This window comes from Clarias gariepinus, chromosome 21 (assembly GCF_024256425.1).
Source record: "Clarias gariepinus isolate MV-2021 ecotype Netherlands chromosome 21, CGAR_prim_01v2, whole genome shotgun sequence".
NCBI lineage: Eukaryota > Metazoa > Chordata > Actinopteri > Siluriformes > Clariidae > Clarias > Clarias gariepinus.
Window position 1 is genome coordinate 23,775,570 of NC_071120.1, and position 22,697 is coordinate 23,798,266.

Genomic DNA, 22,697 nt, shown 5'->3' on the forward strand with positions numbered 1-22,697 from the left:
TTTTACTGAACTCATTTCATCATACATATATGCTACAATATAGATACCATTATTTACATTATATAGAATATAAAGATAAGGCACATTCTCCTGAATAGCCAATCTTTTTTTTTTTTACTTTGAGACCCAAGATGAGAGGGGAGCCTCTGCACACTCTATGTCGTTTAGATTTCCCAAAACTTCTAAATGTAATGCCATGATTATTTCATTCTGGAATGCATAAGATTTAATGAAAAACATAACTGCTCCATGTCAGTGAGAAAGAGCTGTGAATAAGCTGTAAACCAGGATCAGTTTCGTTGTACAACTAAGATTTGTTTATGAGAAATCTGACTTGGCATTTACTCACTTTCACGCAGACACTTTCACATGCTTAAAAATAGTCTAAAGAAAGGGGAAATATGGAAGAGAAGATGTACAGGTATTAAATGCAGTCTCCACTGCAGATATTGGGCTGACCATACCAATTATTTGGTGTTTGCCCCAAATAATTTTAAGTTGAAATGAAATTATGTATAAGATAAGATAGAACAAAATTTTACGGAATGGTGGTTAGTGGTTAGCACAGTTGCCTTGCACCTACAGCGTCAGGGTTTGATTCCCGCCTCAGGGTCTGTGTGAATGGAGTTTGCATGTTCTCCCCATTTTTGGTGGGCTTTCTCTGGGTACTCCGGTTTCCTCCCACAGTCCAAAAACATGCAGATTAGGCTAATCGGCGTTCCCAAATCTCCTGTGGTGTGTGAATGCATGTGTGAATGTTGACGAGTGGTCCTACCACAGTGGGAATAAATACAATGGCCTCCATGGTCCCTATTTACACTACAGAGGTCCCTAGATGGATGTAAGGATGGATGAACTCGCCATTGGCCTCCACCAACCATAGGTGGATATTTTTATCTAGATGTGTAAAACAACTTGGAACATTTCACCTTTTGTTTGAGCCCACACATTAGACATTCTTTGAGGCAGTGGTGGCTCAGTGTGTTAAGGCTTTGAGTTTCTGATTGGAAGGTTGATGTTTTAGCCCTAGCTCCACCAGGGTTGCCGCTGTTGGGCCCTTAAACAAGGCCCTTAACCTTGTCTGCTCCAGGGGTGCTGCGTAAATGCCGACCTTGAGCTCTGACGACAGTCTACTAACAAAGTTGAGCAAAGAATGAAGAATTTCACTATGCAGTACTGTATATGTGTCAAATAAAGGCTGAACTTTTATTTATTTCACTGTATAGGGGTCTCATGACGGGCCAGGAGCCTAGGGCAGGGGACACAAACTCATTGCAGGTTGCATAGCATGTAATAACTTCTTTTTTTTTATGTTGGAAAATGTGGGCCAACAGTTGCTGGATGTTAGATTTATTACTTAAAGGGTTAAAGACTTTGAACGTCTCCTCTTGGTTTAAGCCCTAAATTTTGCCTGTGAAGACTGTTTAAGTAATTTTTGTTTAAGTTTAACCAAAATGAAAACCAATAAGTTAAGTATTGGAGAAAAGCAAATCATTTGTAAGCTGAAAATCAATCACAACCATTGCACAAGCATTGTGCATAGACAATACAAAAAAACTGGAATGTCCTGAAGAAGAATAAAATAACAGATGTATTACCAACCAGACATGGAACAGGTTGGCCAAGGAAAACAAGAACAGTTGATGGCAGAAACATTTGAAGAAAAACTCCAAAATCACAATCAGAGACATGACAATGAACTCCACAGCGTGGGGGGGTAAAAATACCTTGAGAGCAGAAATATAGGAACTATACAAAGTAAAAATCAGAAAGCCAGTTTAGAGTTTACAAAGAAGTATGAAGATAAGCCACAAAGGTTTTGTAACCAAGATTTTGTTGATGATGTAACTCCTGATGAAATTGAAAACTAAAATTCAGCAGAATGAATTTATAGAAATGCATCCTATGGAACTTCATCGTGCAACAAGACAAATACCAAAAACCACACTGCCAACACAACAAAGGACTTATCAGGGGAAAAAAGTGGAAGGTTTTAAAGTAGCCAAATAAATCATCAGACCCAATCAAGCATTCATTTCACATTTTAAAACCGATATGTACCAAAGGAACAAACCAATGACCCAAATCAAACAAAGACTGTAAGAATCTATGGTACTAGCCTGGAAATTCATCACAAGCAAATGATGCAACAGTTTGGTGAGGGGAATGGGGTCACCAGTTTAATGCATTTATTGCAAATAAAGTAAATTAAGTGTTATTCATTTTAATTGACCTAAATAATCAGTTTCAGTACTTGGTACCAAAAGTGCCATGTTCTAAGTTGTTTAACAAATCTAGATGAAAATATTAGAATTTGTCTTTCTCAAATACAAAATAAATAGCCTTGCAGATCCAGTACTTTAAGATGGGAAACCTAAACATCATAAATATAAAATAATTAAGGATTATGTGGCCTGTCACTCTGGGTGTGTTAATAATGGTCTAATGTAGAAACTTACGACAATGGGTTTCACTATTAGTGAGGCTTCCATGGAAAAGAAACTAATTATCCAATGTTAAACTGAAGAAGTTAACTTTTTTTTTACTGAGTGTATCCAATATGGTGGTTTTTAGTGTGGAAATAGGCTGTGAAAGTGAACTTGTAAATAGAAAGTTATATTTATGTATCGTGTGAATGCTGCATTCTGGTAGAGATACTGAAATACAATGCTATACAATGAGAGTACAATGCTAGAGTAAATTTAAAAAAATTCCCAGGCTAAGAAATGTGCGTGGGTTAATGAGATGGCATGCAGCACACGTAACAGTGGCCATACCCGTAAGAACCCAAAGCAATTTCATCCAACTACATTTTACCTTGGCCAAATTAAACTATGTACCGAAAGAGGCAGGTCTGTTCAGTCACATGGTTTATAAGAAACATAAAAAAATTTTGTTTGGTCCTGCAGTGATGTGCATGCCTATCAAAACTCTTATCAGACTGGGAAAGTTATGAACAAACACACATGCACACACACACACACACACGCACACCCATGGCTTCTGAATCTATGATGCATGAAACTCTGTATTGGATACAAAAATCTCTAGGACACAAATCGTGTGCTTTTTTTTTCTTTTTTTTTTTGGTAACATCATTAGATCATGTCAGTGTAGGAAATGCCATGCTGAAACCCCGGGTTCGATTCCCAGCCAGTGCCCAAACCCTGGGAAAGTTATGAACAAACACACATGCACACACACACACACACACACACACGCACACCCATGGCTTCTGAATCTATGATGCATGAAACTCTGTATTGGATACAAAAATCTCTAGGACACAAATCGTGTGCTTTTTTTTTCTTTTTTTTTTTTTGGTAACATCATTAGATCATGTCAGTGTAGGAAATGCCATGCTGAAACCCCGGGTTCGATTCCCAGCCAGTGCCCAAACCCCAGCCACTGGATGCAGCGCCGGTCCCAAGCCCGGATAAAAAAATGGGAGGGTTCCGTCAGGAAGGGCACCCGGCGTAAAACCTGTGCCAAGTTGTAGTGCGGACTGGGTATTCCGCTGTGGCGACCCCTTGCCGGGAGCAGCCGATAGACCAACAACAACATTAGATCATGTCACTGTTAGGGGAAATTCTGGTTTGATAAGCAGAACATGCTGTATAAGCTCATAAAATATTATGTTCTTCTAAATGTTTAGTAGCTTTGGTCTTACCCAAGTTGAATTAAGGAAGAAAAAGACTGCTATATGAAAAGTCATTGGCATCATTAATAATGTTCAGTCATGTTGCAACCAACTACTGTACACTGTCTGGCCAAAATAGTCAGAATTTTAGAAGGCCCAAATTACTGGGCTACATAAGAAAAAATATTTTTAAAAGATTCAACAGTAAAACCCACAGCTATGTTCAAAGTGAAAGTAAGAGTATTTCCACACACACACACGGAGTGGTGAGAACTCACATGAATGGGACTCTTAGGAGAAAGCACAAAGTTAGTGAATGAAATCATAGAGTATATAACCTTTTTTTGGCTAGGCAGTGTACTTTTAGAACTAATTCTATGGTAGTGAAGGGTTTCTATAGTAGTGATATCCAAAATGAATTACTTTACATTGCCTTGACGTATGCCTGACTTTTTGAAAGGACGTTGACTTACATCAAACATAATGGACAGTCAAATAAACCTCCCGTCTAGAATCAATGTTATGCCAGTGGACGGGTTCATCCTTGCGAGAAATTTCCAAGTGTTTATGTTCCATGTACCATGTTCATCTGTACCAAAAAATATTACGCAAGTATAAACACCATGGGGCCATGCAGCTATCACGCAAGGAGATGCGTTGTGTCTCCTAGAAAGAGACATATTTTTTTAGTAGAAAAATATGAATCATAAACCAGAACAATAGCAAGATACTTTGTGGCTTCGGTACAAATAAGGTCCTAAAATTCCCAAAATTTAAGTAACGTAGTGTTAAACAATTTAGTTAAACAATTCAAAGAGACCATTACCTAATACTAACATAGTATATGTACATTTCCAAGCCCCTGGGAATGAGATGAAAGAAATAAAAGCTAAAATATTCCTTTTACTATTTTTCTGACATTTCTGACAGTACTGATCCTAACTGACCTAAAACAGGAAATGTTTACTAAGATCGAATGTCAGGAAAGCCATGAACACACACACACACACACACACATACACAGCTATGGCTTCTGAACCTATTATGCATGAAACTACTGTATATCTTATTTCTGAAACTATGATGCATGTAACGCCAATTAGATACAGTCTGTTCTGGGCAAAAAATCTGAGACACAGATTAAGTGCTGTGATTTTTTTTTTTTTGATAACATCGCTAAATGATGGTATCGTTTAGGGAAATTCTGGTTTGATGAGAAACATAATTTTAAGCAGCTCTTAACCAAGTTAGAAGAAACTTTTCTTTTTGAAGAAAAAATATGAAATATGAAAAGTCAATGGCATCACCACTAATTCAGGAAATGGCTAGGAGACAATTGAATAATACTGCGACAAATTACTTTAAAAGTAAATTTTTATGTCTTTTGATATCCTAAGTTTGTTTGCTTGTTTTAAATTGTATGATTTCCATGTTAGACTTCTATGAACAGATCTGTTTATTAAAGCAAAGCAGTAATTATAACTTAGTGTTGAGAATTTTATTGTTGTCCACACTCACATGTGCCAAGCAAAATACATATCAGGCCATTACATGAGCGAACAAGTGCTGAATTCTGACAGTAGAGAGACATCTTATGGTCACATGAAGAAATTAAACTCAGATCTTAAATAGTCTGTAGTTACCAATGCTGGGGGGAATTTATACATCTACTGTACATAAAATCACAGGTGTTAGGTAGTCTAATGTTGACTAGAGGGTCTACCACGGTCATAAAAATGGGAATACAGTAAATACAATAGTCAACAATGGCCTCCATGTTAACTATTGTATCAACAAAGTCCACAACAAAGGTTCCCAGAGGATGGATGTAAGAAAGTCTAGTGGTCAATTTATAGTACATATAGGCCTTCTATTTAAAATTTATTTAAATACTGCTCCCCTTTACAATCATTGATAAATCTTAGTAAGTTAAAATACCTAGAATCTAGTCAGTTATACAAACTACTTAATATAAGATTCAAATAAACCAATTTGAAGATTCCAAAGCCTATTTCTAAAAAAAAAAAAAAAAAAAATCTAAGTCTACATTTCTTGTTCTGTTGTCAGATAATGTTGCTTTTTTCAAAAAATAAATGCATACAGTTAGCAAACTTTTTTGTCAATAGAACAAGAAATGTATGCTTAAAAAATTTAAGCATAGGTTCTCGAAATAAGTTAAATAATCTTATATTCCCATTGTTGTAATCTTATATTAAGGAGTTGTTGATAAATTTTACTATATTTAAGATATTTTCACTTGCTAAGCTATCAGTTTTTTTAGTGTCACCATGATGTCCAGTCACCTGACTTTTAAAATTCTGTTCAGAAAAGACGTTGACATACTGAACATAAATAGGCAGCTAACTGCCTTCTAAAATCTATGTCATGTCAGTGGACTTAATCCCTTTTAGCAGTTAGTTAACGCTTCACTTCACTAGTGCTCAACTTGACTCCAAGTGTCACGACGCAGCCATGTCCTTTAAAATCCATACAAAAGATATACAACTCCATTCCTATAAAATGTACACAATTTATACTACATAAAACAGACTTAAGTATTAAATTCAAGAAACAACATCTTAATAATTTCTTCATGCTATAGCCTTCACAAGCTTAAATCCCACTGTTAAAAACTCTTGCCTTGGTATGTAAACAAATGTAAGAAGCTAGGTTTTAAGCACAATCAAAACAGTACATATTTCAAAGTATACAATATTTCATCAAGTCAGAAGTTTACTTACACTTAGATTAAAGTCAGGAAAACTGATTTTTTTTTTCTTCTTTTAACCACTCCACAGATGTCATGCTAACAAATCACAGTTTTGGCCACACGCTTAGTTAAAGTATATCACAATTCCAGTGAGACAGAAGTTTAAATACTGGACATTCAGTTGGCTGTGCCTTTGAACAGTTTGGAAAATTCCAAAATATGACATCATGGCTTTAGAAGCTTCTGATACTGTAGGTCAATTGACCTAATTTAAGTCAACCGGGGTTTACCTTTAGATGTACAGTATTTGAGGTCCTACCGTCAAACTCCGTACCCTTGATTTGATACTTAGACAGGATCTCAGAAAATATGTGGACCTCCAAAAATCTGGCTTACATGCCAGACGGGGCTCGGCAATTCGTATGTATAAAAAGTACAAATCAATCTCAGAACAACAGCAAGACACTTTGTGAAGACCTTAAAGGAAATAGCCACAAAAGTGTCTTATAGCATATTGTATACAGTAAAACAAGCCTAATATTAATGTACTGTAGCTCAGGGGTAGCTCAGTGGCTAAGGCATTGGACTAGGGTTCGGAAGATCCCAGGTTCAAACCCCACAACCACCAAGTTGCCACTGTTGGACCCTTGAGCAAGGCCCTTAACCCTCAACTGCTCAGATGTGTAATAGGATAAAAATGTAAGTCGCTCTGGATAAGAGCGTCTGCTAAATGCCTAAATGTAAATGTAATGTAAATGTACTGTAATCTAAAAAAAATTGTTCAGCAAGAAAGAAGCCAAAACTGCCAAAAAAAAAAAAGAGAGACCATGGTTTGCAGCTGCACATTGGGACAAAGATCTTACTTTTTGAAGAAGTGAACAGTTTGAACTGGTTGGCCATAATGACTATCTTTGTTTGTAGGAAAAAGGGGGAGGCTTGTAAGACGAAGAATACCATACCAACCATGGTGAACCATGTGGGTTGCAGCATCATGTTGTGGGGGTGCTTTCCTGCAGGTGCACTTCACAAAATAGATGGCCTCATGAGAAGGAAAGATGATGTGAATATACTGAAGCATAATTTTAGGACATCGGCCAGAAGGTTAAAGCTTGCTCACAAATTTGTCTTTCAAATGGTCCCCAGTGATCCCCAAGCATAGCTTCAAAATTGTGGTAAAATGGTTTAAGGACAACAAGGTCAATATATTAGAGTGGATATCATAAAGCTCTGTCTCAGTACAAAAGAAAATCTGTTTCCAAAACTAAAAGCGAAGAGGCCTTTACAAACCTGACTAGTTCTGTCAAGAGGAATAAGATAAAAATTCCAGTAACTTGTAGAAGGCTACCCGAAAGGTTTGACCCAAGTTAAACAATTCAAAGGGAACATTAGCAAATACTAAGTGTAGGTAAACCACTGAGCCACTGAGAATGTAATGTAAGAAATAAAAGCTAAAATAAATCTTTCTCTCTACTATTAATCTGACACTTTACATTCTTAAAATAAAGCATTGATCCTAATTAACTTAAGACAGGGAAAGTTTACTAGGATAAAATTTTAAGAATTGTGAAAAGTGTGAGTTTAATTGTATATGGCTAAGGTGTATGTAAACTAAAAATCTGTAAACCAAAAAAAAGCTATTTGAATTATCTAAGGAATCATGTAATGTTTTTAGAATCTAGAAAGATAATGTTTCACTTATGTTTTTTTTAAACAAATAGAATTGGCCAAAGAAAACCTATAGATACTAGTGGTTAGTTCTTGAATCAGTATCCACACCAATTAATTCACTCACACACAAACCTTTTATTTAAAAGCACTTTTAAAACAATAAGATATATCACATATATTAGGAAGATTATTTTATCATCCAGGGGTGAAGATTGTCAACATCTGTAATGTTGTGTAGGAATGTGCAAGCTAACACAGACCCAAACTAGTGTCTGGTCCCATTAATCCACTATTTAAAGGTGTATATAATAATGCGTAACAATTGATTTCTTAAGTTCCTTATTAGTTAACACTAACAAGATGTTATGGAAGCAAAAGATCAAAGCCAACTCTCATGCATTGAGCGTAAGACTCACGCAATCATTCATCTTCACAGGCTTTCACGCAACCCGTCCAATTTCTCACGCTTACATATTCTAAACAATTGTCTGTAACACCAGCCTCTTCCTTACCAGTCAGCTATAAACGCACCGCAACAATGTTTCGCCACTATTTTCTCCTCATTTCATACTTCAGGTGAAAGTAACCCACACTTACAGCTGTGTGAAGGCAGAAATTAAATGAAAAAGAAGGGATAATAATCGGATCTGTCATAATATTGCTGAACAGATCAACAATCTAATAAATCAACATTTAAATGAATTTACAGATTGCAGCAAAGTTCCACACCAGCTAGAGGATTAAAAGAGAGAGCAGTAACAAAGCATTATCCAAAGAGGGAAATACATACATGTGGTTAATTACTGTGACATTAAACATTTGCATTAAGATTAATCATGTAGCAATTTTATTCATAAGAACACTCAAAGGCTAACAAACTTGATCAAGAGAGAATTATGAGTGAGAGAGAGAAACAGAGAAGGACTTACAATCATACATGTAACACAATCCCACCTCATTTGGTATTTTTATTTTAATTTCCTTTTTTCCCTGCTTTTTTGTATCAAAAAATCTTGATCTTTCTTGAAAGTACAATCTTTGATTGTACTTTCCCTAATAATAATTATTCTTATTTGTAATAGTAGTAGTTCAGTATTAGTAGTGCTGTGGTTATTCTTATTATTGTTGTTATTATTAATATTATTATTTACAGAACATCTGGAAAGTATTCACAGTGCATCACCTTTTCCACATTTTGTTATGTTACTAAATTGTTCCAAAATGGATTAAATTCATTTTTTCCTCAGAATTCTACACACAACACCCCATAATGACAATGTTAAAAAGTTTACTTAAGGTTTTTTAAATTTTTTTTATTAAAAATTAAAAACTGAGAAATTACATGTACATGAGTATTCACAGCCTTTGCTCAATACTTTGTTGATGCCCCTTTGGCAGCAATTACAGCCTCAAGTCTTTTTGAATATGATGCCACAAGCTTAGCACATCTATCCTTGGCCACTTCCTCATTGCAGCTCCTCTCAAGCTCTATCAGGTTGGATGGGAGGCGTCGGTGCACAGCCATTTTAAGATCCCTCCAGAGATGTTCAATCGAATTCAAGTCTGGGCTCTGGCTGGGCCACTCATGGACATTTACAGAGTTGTTCTGAAGCCACTCCTTTAATATCTTGGCTTTGTGCTTAGGGTCGCTGTCCTGCTGAAGGATGAACCATCGCCCCAATCTGAAGTCAATGGTGCTCTGGAGCAGGTTTTCACCCAGGATGTCCCCGTACATTGCAGTCATCTTTCCCTTTATCCTGACTACTCTCCCAGTTCCTGCCGTTAAAAAAACCCCACAGCATGATGCTGGCACCACCATGCTTCACTGTAGGGATGGTATTGGCCTGGTGATGAGCGGTGCCTGGTTTCCTCCAAACGTGACACCTGGCATTCACACCAAAGAGTTCAATCTTTGTCTAATCAGACCAGAGAATTTTGTTTCTCATGGTCTGAGTGTCCTTCAGGTGCCTTTTGGCAAAATCCAGGCGCACTGCCATGTGCCTTTTATTAAGGAGTGGCTTAATAAAATGGTTGTCCTTCTGGAAGGTTCTCCTCTCTCCACAGAGGACCTTTGGAGCTCTGACAGAGTGACCATCTGGTTCTTGGTCACCTCCCTGACTAAGGCCCTTCTCCCCCGATCGCTCAGTTTAGATGGCTGGCCAGCACTAGAAAGAGTCCTGGTGGTTTTAAACTTCTTCCACTTACGGATAATGAAGGCCACTGTGCTCATTGGGACCTTCAAAGCAGCAGAATTTTTTTCTGTAACCTTCCCCAGATTTGTGCCCCTAGACAATCCTGTCTCGGAGGTCTACAGTTCCTTTGACTTCATGCTTATTTTGTGCTCTGACATGAACTGTCAACTGTGAGACCTTATATAGACAGATGTGTGCCTTTTTAAATCATGTCCAATCAACTGAATTTACCATAGGTGGACTCCAATTAAGCTGCAGAAACATCTCAAGGATGATCAGGGGAAATAGGATGTGCCTGAGCTCAATTTTGCAAAGGCTGTGAATACTTGTGCTTTCTCAATTTATTTATTATTATTTTTTTATAAATTTGCAAAAATCTCAAGTAAACTTTTAGCATGCTGTCATTATGTGGTGTTGAATCGTAAATTAATTTAATCTATTTTAGAATAAGGCTGTGACATAACATGTGGAAAAAGTGATGGGCTGTGAATACTTTCCGGGTACACTGTATATTCTTATTACCTTTGCTTTTTGCCATCTTTTTTTTTGTACTTTTTTTTGTACCCTGAGTCTTTTTAGGAATATATATTGGTGTGGGTAACCACATGCATCTGTTGTTTCACTTTACCATTGTAACGGTAAAATACACAGAACCTGACCCAGGCATACATGTAAGGTAAGGTTAGTGTTAGTCAAAACAGCGCAGTGAAGGCCTTATGTGCGTGTACACCCAAAACCAATGCCTTTATTTTCAGAACCCACTTTAAGCTTTTCTGAAAAGTCGGCAACTATGTAAGATGTATTTTGTTATGTTAGTTATAACAAAAATAGTGAAAAATAGTGTTGCTAGGTAGTCGATGCGAATGCTAATCAGACCATCCACAAAGTTTTGAAAAAGGTAAGTTCTTGCTACCTCAATAAGGATGTAACTTAAAATATATATATGGACCCAAGTCCAATCCAATCGGAGCACTAGTGTATATCAAATTGCTAAAAGTATCAATGCTGGTTGTGATAGAAAGGTGTCAGAACACACACACATTCTGTATAAACCTGTGTGTTTATATACTTAAATATTAGGCTCAGTCTATATTGTCTAAGCCTGAAATTTAAACATGTCTATATTACAATTTCAACTGTTTAATATGTAACAAAGGGCCTGTTTTTTTTTTTTGTTGTTGTTGTTGTTAATGTCTTTTAAATCCCTTTTATTTATAGTGACTTTTCAATGAGTTTAATTAGTTTCTGCTGAGTCTTGTTGCCGCAGTGAATTCTGGGAGTAGTCGAATGATTCAAGATGGCGGCGAGCAGGAGACTGCACAAGGTAGAGTATCCTCATTTCCTTATTTTTTTAGGTTTTATAGCGCTTTCGTAGTCGACCACCGAATGAGGATTTTTTGTTAAATTGATTGGTACTTAAACTGAACGAGTAATTAGTTCATTCGTATTCGTTTGTGGTTAAGTTTCGTTCAAAGTTACTGTCTCGTTCAGACGGCAGCTAGGTTTCAAACCGCCTACTACCGTACTGCTTAGTGTGTACGAAATAGTATGCATGCAGCGGCGGTGTAGCGTTTTAGCATACTAGTTAGTACGGAAGTATGCGGTTCAGGCTGTAGCCGGTATTAGCTTTATTACAGAAGCCGGGTTTGTTCGAGAAAATAGACGACACAGCCTCGTTGCTAACTAAATGGTTGTCTTCATTTTGTTGGATTTGTTTTTTTGTTTTTTTTAACTGAGAAAGTTTAATGTTAAGGGTATACGTTCATTTGAGTAAATAAGTCATGTTTTGAATATACTGCTTGTTGGCCGTGAGTGGTGTTTTTTTTTTTTTTTGTTTTTTTTTTTTTGTGAAATAAAGCGGGTCATTATTTTATCTTGCCTAATCAGGCCATAACGTTAAGTTCTTCAAAAATGAACGTGTATGTACATGTTTATTAACAGAAAGTGTCTTGATTTCGACTAGCAGTCAAAATAAGCAGAAGTAAGTTAACTAACGTTAAACTAGCTGTGGGTATTAACCTAAAGCTACTGTCGAGATTGCTTGCTAGATAAGTAAGTAAAGTAATTAAAATACGTTGATAACTTTAAAAATACAGGCTGTCAAGTGTTTTAAATATAAATAGCTTTTAGCATGCTAGTTAGCAAGAAAGGCCCTGAAGAAAAAACGAAACCGTAAGTAGATTTCATTTCGAGAGAGTACATAAGCACAGATCAGTTTCATTACGTCAGATAGTCAGATGCCCATCCTGTATGTGTGTGTATGTATGTGTGTGTATGTATGTGTGTGTATGTATATATATATATATATATATATATATATATATATATATATATATATATATATATATGCACACAGAGTAAGTCAAAAAATGTATATACATTTCAGGAAAAGAAAAAATACTATGACGTATTTATTATATTGAGATAAGATGTATATTAAGATTACATCAATATATAATGTATAGCAATACATTTCTCATTCAAATTTGTACAAGTGTGTAGATTTTTTGGGGGGTTGACTGTATGTATGCATGTATGTGTATTGTTTGTACACACAAGAGAAAAAGTAATGACTTTGATTCTATTGTGTGGTGATTCACCTACTGTCACATGGTTTTAAGTCTAATAGAAAAGCATTTTATGGCATTAGATTATCCAAAATTGTGCTGTTTAAAATCCTCCAATCTTCTTTTTTTTCCTTCAAAGTCTGCGAGCAAATTAGTTTCAAACCCACTCATTAGACATGCCAGTCTCAAAACACCATGCGTCCAAATTAGTTAAAAATTGTGTGCGATTATATACATATATACATGTGGTTTGAAAACTTTTACGTACATGTATACACGTGGGTGTGATATTTTACTTAAAGGTTTTGATATAGATTAGGGTATACACTAATACACCGAGGCATACACGTGCAACAGGAAGCTTTCAGTGATTAATACATTGGCATTTGAGCATTTCCATGAAGTGATCTGCTAAATATAGTGATGACTCATTTATGGCTTTATTGACTATATATTTGGTCTAAATTTTATTTCAAAGAATTACAGTAAATGTAGAATAACCTATTTTATTTTTTTAATTAGTATTGAATATACTAATAAATTAATAAATAAACTTAAAGTGGGTTTTATATACTGCACCACTCTCTTTACGTTTAATTAATTTATGCATCCATTATTTTCACCTTATTCCTCTTTTCTCTTCTACTTTGTTTCAGCTATTAAGCGGTACCCTTTTTCACAGTTTATACATTTTATTAGGGATGCACCGAAATTTCGGCCGCCGAAAATTTTCGGCCGAAATAGCATTATCGGTTTCGGCCGAAACGTAAGAAAGCGCCGAAAATAAAAGCCGAAATTGTCGCCACGCCTCTCCCATCCTCCCGTCTCGTTCGCGCTGTCATTACGCATCAAACACGGAGTATGTCGGCGGTTCGGAAGCACTTGGAAGCAAGTTTTGTTATTGTTAAACAGCCTTATTACTGTTATTTATTATCAATAAAAGTTTGATTGCTTAATTAATTTGTAGTTTTTTTAATACGAACAAAAAGAAAATATTTTAAACATGTTTTTTAATGAAGCCATTTTCGGTTTCGGTATCGGTTTTCGGCCAAGTGCATCCAAAAATTTCGGTTTCGTTTTCGGCCCAGAATTTTCATTTCGGTGCATCCCTACATTTTATATTTATTTACAGATATTTTATGTAGTTTATTTAAGCTTTTTGCACTCCCAGACTAATTCTATTCATAATCGTTCTAACAGTTATATTTTATTAGTTTTATTTGCACTGATGGCTTTTTTTCTTTCTTTTAGTTACTCTGCATGCATTTTTACAAATTTGTAAAAGTAGATGAAATTTGAAGTTTTTTTTATATATGGAGATTTTCACAAAAATTTCCCTTTTTTAAAGCATAGTTAGTCATGTAATTAGAGCTCTTTATAATAAGAAAAAGAAAATAATTATAATAATGAAAGAAAGACACAGTAATGAACAATAATTTGTGGCACCGAATGCTTTGTGCAAGGCATGCATATTTCAGAACCAAAATTTAACTTTTTTTTGTAGCAGTAGAAATGCAGTGTTGGGTGATTGATCGGCTTGGAATCTGAGGAATATGGAGGCTGTGCTGGTGCCCTTGGTTGTTTAGTGCAGCATTGCCATTTCCGTGAGATTGGACCTGACAGGCTAGCCTTTGGTCCCCATGGGCATGGGTTCTTCAGTTCACCTGGCAGCAGTCATAGTGTTAAGGCTGATCGGTGTAAGAACCCAGTGAATTTACATTTAGCTCATGTATAACTAAGGAATGTAGTGTAGGAACGGGCTTTGTTAATCTATGTTTAATACTCTCAGAATAATGGTACACTAAAATTCTGCATCCAGACATGTTTTTCATGTCTTTAAGCTAACTTGCTATTGTAGAGCTAATGCTGATCTACTGTATTTGCTTGATATTCAAAGTTGCTACCTCTGTATGAGCCAGTCGTATAGGAAAATGACCTGACAATCCTCATTTACATTCTGTATATGTAATGTGAAAACATCATATTAAAGTGTGTTTTAAAATAGGACAAAGAACAGTGAGGATATCACTGTTGGATAGAGTTTTATTAGAATGTATGGAATCTTAATGGAGTATGAGAGAAGGGTAGCGATGTGCAGCCTGTCAGGGAGTCAAAATGAAAGTGGTGTCCCAAAAACAAGTCACTAAATCAATTATGCATATTAATTTTTCTTGTACATTAAAAAAAAATTAAGACTGGTATTTTATGTCTTTTTTATTTAAGTTATTAAAACATAAGAACTTGAAATATAAAGTATTATAGGTGCTGCTGAAAAAAAAAACATGGGACTGTCCAAATCAGCACAACTCTGTATTGCACTCATAGAACAATAAATATCACCCCTAAATACAGTCCTTAAACCTTCCGTGCAGTTGTGAAGATTAAAAGAACACACAAATTTACATCTATTCAACGACAGTGATACCACAGACAAGGTGCTGCTGAAATAACAAAGGGCGTGGCATCTCCAAATCAGCACTATTATGTAGCTACATTGGGATGTTAATCGAAACCGACATTCAGTAATTCTGCCCGTGTCGATTACTGTATGTAATTTTTTAAAATCACGGTAGTACTTTCCCCGCAGTGTTTATGTACTGTCACATTGTAAACATTCTAATCATGTGTGTAGTCACATGACTCTGCGACATGGAGAAGAAATTAGATTCAGATGTAGTGAGTGATTAGATCTCTTTATACTAAGGAAAATAATTGATTAAAGTAATGAAAGGAAGACAGATTTTATAAAGAAGAGACCCAACGTGAAATGTATTTTTTAACAAAGTAGATTTCTCTTAGGAATGAAGTTGGAAAGATGGCCATCATGTGATTTCATGTACTCTCCCTTTAAAAAGATTGTAGTCACATGATTCTGCAACATGAAGGACAAATCTTTCATTATAATAATAATTTAAGAAAATAGCTTAAATAGTTTAGCATATATACAGTACAAATCATGTTAGGAAAACAAAAACTAAAAATAGCAAACGATAATAACAAATAATCACAATATTGATTCTAGGTCCTATCGCCCAGCCCTACTCTGTAATAAGCTCATGGAAATTACAGAACAAAACTCCCGTATTATGCGAGAAGTGTATTAGCAAAAATATCCTGGTCGTGCCTGAACATTTTTTGGGGGAAATGCTTACATGACCTGACCAGCCTGCTTCTCATACATTGTTAGGACGGTGTAAAACACTCAGCACTCCCCAGACTCAGCTTGCGATCTCCACAGGATATGACGAGCGCTTTTTGAAATCTGATGTATCTGATTTGACTGGTTACTGGTCATCGCTGATTCGACTGAAGCAATCACAGGCCAATCGCAGTTGATGTATAAGACAGATATAGTCTGTGTTGTATTTATTTTTCTTATTTGGTAAATGTGAACATGCCAAAAGTTAAAAAGAACTGAGAAGCTAAATACATTTTTAACACAAAGGGAGATTTTCCTTGTGGGAGTTGTTAACTTTATTTTTGTGGAGAGTGTTTTGATGACTTCATAGTCTTATATACCATCAGTAATCCTATCATATATGCTAGTGGTTGAAGCCTATTTTCAATTAATTATTTAATTTACTTTATTTCCTGGAACCAGATTAATCCATGGTTGATTTTTTCCCCCCATCAATATGATGATATGACCATACTATAAGTGTAAAAATTTACAGGAATAAATTGTGGAAAACAAACAGAAATAAATGGAGCCAGGGATTCCTGTTTTTTTTTTTTTTTTTTTTTTGCTAACAGGAACAGATCCTTCTGCTCCTATAGTCCATAAAGCTCTCGGTTCAGCATATTGCACATTCTGAAATGCCTTTCCGCTGAGTGTTTGATTAGCCGTAGCCTTCCTGTCGGCTTGAACCTCGTCATTTTCCTCTGACCTTTCTCATCAGTAAGGTGTTTCCACCTGAAAATGTCACAGTCTATAATAATAATACTTAACCCAACCCATTTGACAGTGATATTTTTTTTCTCCCATTTAAATGTTTGACATAAACATTACTTGAAGGTCTCAACCTCTGTCTGCATGGCTTTCCTATTTTCCTCTCGAGTCACCAGTGAGTGTGTGTAATTTCTAACATGTAGGTAATACAAACTCACTCTCATTTCTTAAACAAGAACGTACTGGAAATGCACTTTGTGCCTTCAGGCGTAAAAACCTGTTTGCGTCCTCCTTCCCGCGTTCTTCCGTCCCTTATCTTGTACTTAACAATTATAGATCCATATAAATTTATTTTATTAATTTTATTATATATTTTTTTTTATAAATGTTTAACATACTCAAACATAGATGATCCCCTCTCATGAAGCTTCAAGTATGGTGTCACTTCAGTGAGGGCAAGGACTTTCTTTTCCTTAATACATATACAATTTTTTTTCTTTTCTTTAGTTTTTTGACCTTTTTTTCTTTTATTTCACCCATTCCTTTTGTAATCAAACAGAACTAAGACGTGAGAAAGGAAAGTAAGGAAACAAGATTCAAGTTCAGCTAACAAAAATGAGAATAGCCAAATGGCACAATAGCACAATCTTCCTAGGTTGTGCTAAAAAGGGCAAGCTTGAATTGTTGTACAAGTTCATGCCCATGTCATATTGAAACACCTGTTTTTTTTCCTCGACAGGAGCTTGAAGAAATTCGCAAATCCGGGATGAAAAACTTCCGGAATATTCAAGTCGATGAATCAAATATACTGACATGGCAAGGCCTTATTGTTCCAGTAAGTCATTATTTTTCTACACTCATTAAACAAAGAGCATTGTTTTATTTAAATTTTTTTTTATGCTAAAACCCCGAAATGTATCAGGGTACTTTTCTCTGACTTTATCTTTACTGAAGTAATTTGTTTAGTCACTGTGTTTTAATTCAGTTCAAGGATGTGGATTTTTAAAAAATCAGATTCACCCTTGTTTTTATTTTTTTTTTTCTTCTTTTTTTTTTTCCTTTTCTTTTAGGATAACCCTCCATATGACAAAGGGGCATTCAGAATTGAGATAATTTTCCCTGCAGAATACCCTTTCAAACCCCCAAAGATCACGTTCAAGACGAAGATCTACCACCCCAACATTGACGAGAAGGGGCAGGTCTGTCTGCCAGTAATTAGCGCAGAGAACTGGAAACCAGCCACCAAAACCGACCAAGGTAAGCGAAGGCACGGGACATACAGCATCACGTGATGACCATGGTGCCATTGGTCATGTATTGTATTAAAGCTTGCATCCTGACAAACCCACCATATATTGATCAAATTTTAAGCTGAATGAAATGAATGCATTTTAGTTTAGTGTCCCGGACAAAATAGCGCACCTTAAATGTTCTCAGAACACTATGGTGGGTTACAGTTGGGCAAAAGCATTAAATGCAAAGCCTACTACAGTCCCCGACTTACAAACATTCGAGTTACAAATTTCCGCAGATGCAAACAGACCACGGGTCTGCGAACATATCATGGAAGTATTATATATAAAAAAATTGGCACCACACTGTACCAGATACTAATATTTTCATTGTGTAAGTGAATGTATAAAATGTCTAAAGTCTAAATATTGTGTGCGTGTGAGGGTGCAGGAGAAATGAGTTAGCCTCACCGGTTTCAATGAATCAGTCCGGGAAGCATGATGATTGAAAATGTCTATTATGTAAAGCTGTCCCAATAGTAAATAATTCAAATTGAAGTTCAGTTTAATTCAGTGTAAAACAGCTCTGAGATTGAAAAAAAGAAAAAAGTGTGTCCTGGATTCCCCTTGTGATTTAAAGGCACAGAGAAAAAATTTATCTAAGATTAATTACATTAGGTGTGGTTACATAATGTGGGGGAAAAGGGACAGATTTAGATTATATTATACAAAAATAAAACAAAATGTAGTTTTTAAATTATTTCATTCATTAAGGGAGAAAAAGCTGTACAAACCTACCTGGCCCAATATTAAAGGAATTGCTTTTTAAACCTAATAACTGCATTTGGCTGTCAATGAGTCTTTCTATCCCTATGAAGGAATTTTGACACACACTTCTATGCAGAATTGTTTTAACCCAGCCATGTTGAACGGCCTGTTAATGCCACAGCATCTCAATCAGATTTTTTAATCTGGACTTTAATTAGACAACGTTAGAACCTTTAAGCTATTGTTTCGTTTCATAACTCAAATGCGTTTGAGCTTGAGGGCACAAACTCTGATGGCCAGACATTCTGCCTTCGCGATTTCCTCACAGAGTGCAGAATTTTTGTTCCATCATTTATAGCATGTCGTTCAGGTCCTGAAACTGAAAAGCAGCCCCAGACTCTGCCATGGAGGCCATTTTTTGCCCCAGTCTCTTTTTTATTGTTGAATTATGAATACTAATCTTAACTGAGGTTCTTTAGATGTTGTTACTTACTTAGATGTTATCACTTTTTCACATAGGACAAGGTAGGTTTGGACAGGTTTATCACTAATAAGTAAAATAATCATTTTAAAATTGCATTTTGTATTTACTTAAGTAAGACAAATATGCATTTTTATTTGAATTATGCATGTATATTTTAATGTTTTCTGTAATAGTTTCTGTAATAGTTCAGAACTTAAAATTTTATGAATTCCTAATAAAATAAGATGCTTAGAAAATTTAAATATTTAATGCTTTTTTTTAATGTGGTGTAGCCACCTAAATTTTTGGTTTTATTTAATTTTATTTTTCGTTTGTCCGTCTTGTTTTGCAGTTATTCAATCACTTATAGCGCTGGTGAACGACCCACAGCCAGAACATCCCCTGAGGGCCGACTTAGCAGAAGAATACTCAAAGGACCGTAAAAAATTCTTTAAGAACGCAGAAGAGTTTACAAAGAAACACAGTGAAAAACGGCCAGTGGACTAATGACACCCTGACAAGTGTGTAGCGCCACTCTTCCCAAACATAAAATCTTTTCTCTGCACCCTCTTCTTTCCTCCCTTTCCTTGCTTTCTTCCGTCTTGTCTTTTTCACTACACACATTTTAGTCAGGCCGGAGAATCGCATCACCGCCGAAGCCTCCGTCTTAAAGCCGGACTCCTCGAGGATCCATCGGCAGTCGTTATGCCTGGTGTTAGCTTTGAAGCCTTTAAGAAAATTCTGGATTTGGTCTTTTTTTAGTTTGTTAAGGAAAACAGATAAAGTAGTTGTAACATGGTATTCTCAGTACTGAGTGCTGTGTGATGCTGTTCTAAGTGAAACGATCTTCACATGAGTATGCACTTCTTTAATCTCTTTAAGTTGGAGAAAGATTTAACAATTTATTCGAAAATAACCCTTGGAAAAAAATGTGTAAAATGTAATTTATCTTGTGTAAGATTTTGTCCTCTCCAATTCACACTTTTATGTTTTCCCACACAAAATGTTTGTGATGTTTAAACCGACGAACAAGATGAGAGAGGTTACACAGCTTGATCCTGGAGGAGTGTGCTGGTAATTTTTTTTTCATCTGATCTTTTTATTTTTCACTTATTGATTCGCACTGTGTTTCTCGTCCTATCCGCTCCTAACACACCATAGATTTGCAGATGCACTGATTAGTCGACAACAACAAAAAAAAAATCTAGACACTGATATTGTTATCGTTACTTTTCCACACGTGAGGAAAGGAAAGAATACAATTGTTGTAAATGAGCATTTTACGGTGAGGTTTAATTTTTAAAAAACACCCTTTATTTTAAATGCTTCACAAAGAGATTGTGTGTTTTGTTCATTATTTGGGTTTAGGGTAAATATATATATAAAACAAAAGAGGAAATGGTGCCTCCAGACTGAGACCGTTTATTTTTGTTTATTCAGAGTAAAGATTAGTAGGCATCTTTTTAGAACCATATTGAGGTTGCAATTCATATTTCTAGCCAGAATACAGAATATTACACTCAGTAGTGCAGTAGATGTCGATAAGGTGTGCTTTCGCACTTTTTGTAGAGGCCTATAAGGAAAACTATTGGTCATTGATGTTTATCCCTTTAAATCAATTCATCCTTTTCACACAAGAAGTAATATCAGCGATATTAAGATACCCGTGAATTGATTCTTTTACAGGCACTATATATTCTGTGTGTGGAGGTAGAATAAATTGGCACAGTCATGAGAATGACGTTTAATACTCAAGTAGCGGCTGACTCTGATTAGTCACTCTGAGCATGCTGACTCTCTGATTGGTCAATGGTTTCCTAATAAATCCAGCTAACTAACAAGACTGACTGTGTGAGGTTCTCAAATGAAGAAAAAAAATCCCGGAAATATCAATGTCTTGGATATGCTATCCATTCCTACACCTTTAAATAGAAAAAAAAAAATATTGAGATATTTAAATTGAGTTAAAATTAAGTGCATCATGTGCTTCCCATGGAATTCCATTAGGTGGCAGCATTTAAAGAATTATTAGGATCTCAATCCAAACAGCAAATTAAGGCCCTGTACACATTAACTCAGCTAAATCTGTTAAAATTAATAAATAAAAATCTTTGATTCTACACTAAAAGTTCTTTTTTTTTCGCTATTTTTTTTTTTTTTTGTTCTTCTGAGAGAAAAATCAGGAACGCTTTAGTGTGGTACATGGGTGATTAGACATACCTGGGAAATGAGATTAACTCATTCAAAACTAAGCTATTTTTAGTTACCTTTCCTCATCTGACAGGTTTCCTTTAATATTTGTTTGTATAATATGGTTCCTGGTCCCGTGTGTGTAACATTCATCCATACAGGGTGGCCCAAAATCTAGATGAATATATAAAGATGTGTTAAAAGTACAGGTTACAGCAAACACATGTTGAAGGCCCCTGACTTGCAGCACTTACAGAAAATACAGGAAAGAAATATTTCTAAACGTATAACAACTGCTGTTACATGCAAGACAAGAAGACTGATGAGCTCAAAGGGGGGGAAAATGGTTTTATAGCTAGTTAGTTTCAAAGCCATCTTGAGTATGGAATACAATATGGAGAAAAATGTCCACTCATCCAGACTTTCAGGCCACACTGTATAAGGTCATACAGAAAGAATGTAAAGAATCTTAAAAAGGCAAGACAAAAGCAGTAGAGAAGATAAGTGTTAAAAGATGAGTTTGAAAGAAAGCAAGCTATTCAATCATTTATAGGTCACACCTGAATAGTGTGCAGTGGCACGGCGGGTAGTATTGTTTGATCGTGAGCTCAGATTACTCTGTGCGCAGGTCCCTGTGGGTTTCCCCTGGGTTATCTCGTTACCTCTCACCTCTAGGATATGGTTAGGTAGTGTGAAATGTGTGTCCCTGTGATAGACTGGTATCCTGTTTAGGGTTTATTTCCTCCTTACAAACAGTGTACCGGATCCTCCTCAACCATGAGCAGAATAAAATGGATACTTTAAGTGAGATTTTGAGTGATAGTCAATGTTTATGCCAGGGCAGATCTGCCTAGTGGAATGACTTCAACTCGATGATGCACAGCCAGGACCAAGAGTCAGTCATTCAGAGCTTCATTAGAAATTAATGGAGATTTCTTAATCTAAATGTATTTTCTAATTCATGATTAGTGAAGGCTCAGCAGGTACTGAGTTACTGATGGGAAGATCGGTGGTTCGGGCCCCAGCTCCACCTGGTTGACATTGAGCAAGGCCCTTAATCCTGTGCTCTGACCCCAGTTACGCTGGGATATGCAAAGAACGAATTTCACTGTATCATAATGTACATGTGACAAATAATGGCTTAACTTAACCTAGTTTAAAAAGATTTTTTTTAAAAGACAGAAAATGTTCATATGGAGTAAAACAGTTATGGTTTTAATTCAATTATTGCCATAAAAATATTATATTTGCTGAAGTAGATGTAATAAAAATATACATTTTATATATTTATATATAATTTTAAATATCATCACCCACATGCTTGGCCCGACACTAAAAACTTCATACACTACTGCAAATTGCACAGTTCAGACACTTT

At 35.8% G+C, this 22,697-nt stretch overlaps 1 protein-coding gene across 1 annotated transcript; it reads left to right on the forward strand.

Annotated features, from left to right (window-relative positions):
• The first annotated feature begins 11,429 nt into the window (after positions 1–11,429).
• On the forward strand, positions 11,430–20,970 carry ube2l3b (ubiquitin-conjugating enzyme E2L 3b). The gene is made up of 4 exons (XM_053480923.1): positions 11,430–11,534; positions 17,406–17,501; positions 17,737–17,923; positions 19,482–20,970. Exons 1-4 carry the CDS (start codon positions 11,508–11,510, stop codon positions 19,634–19,636), a joined length of 465 nt encoding a protein of 154 aa, XP_053336898.1. The 5' UTR covers positions 11,430–11,507; the 3' UTR covers positions 19,637–20,970.
• Positions 20,971–22,697: the final 1,727 nt, after the last annotated feature.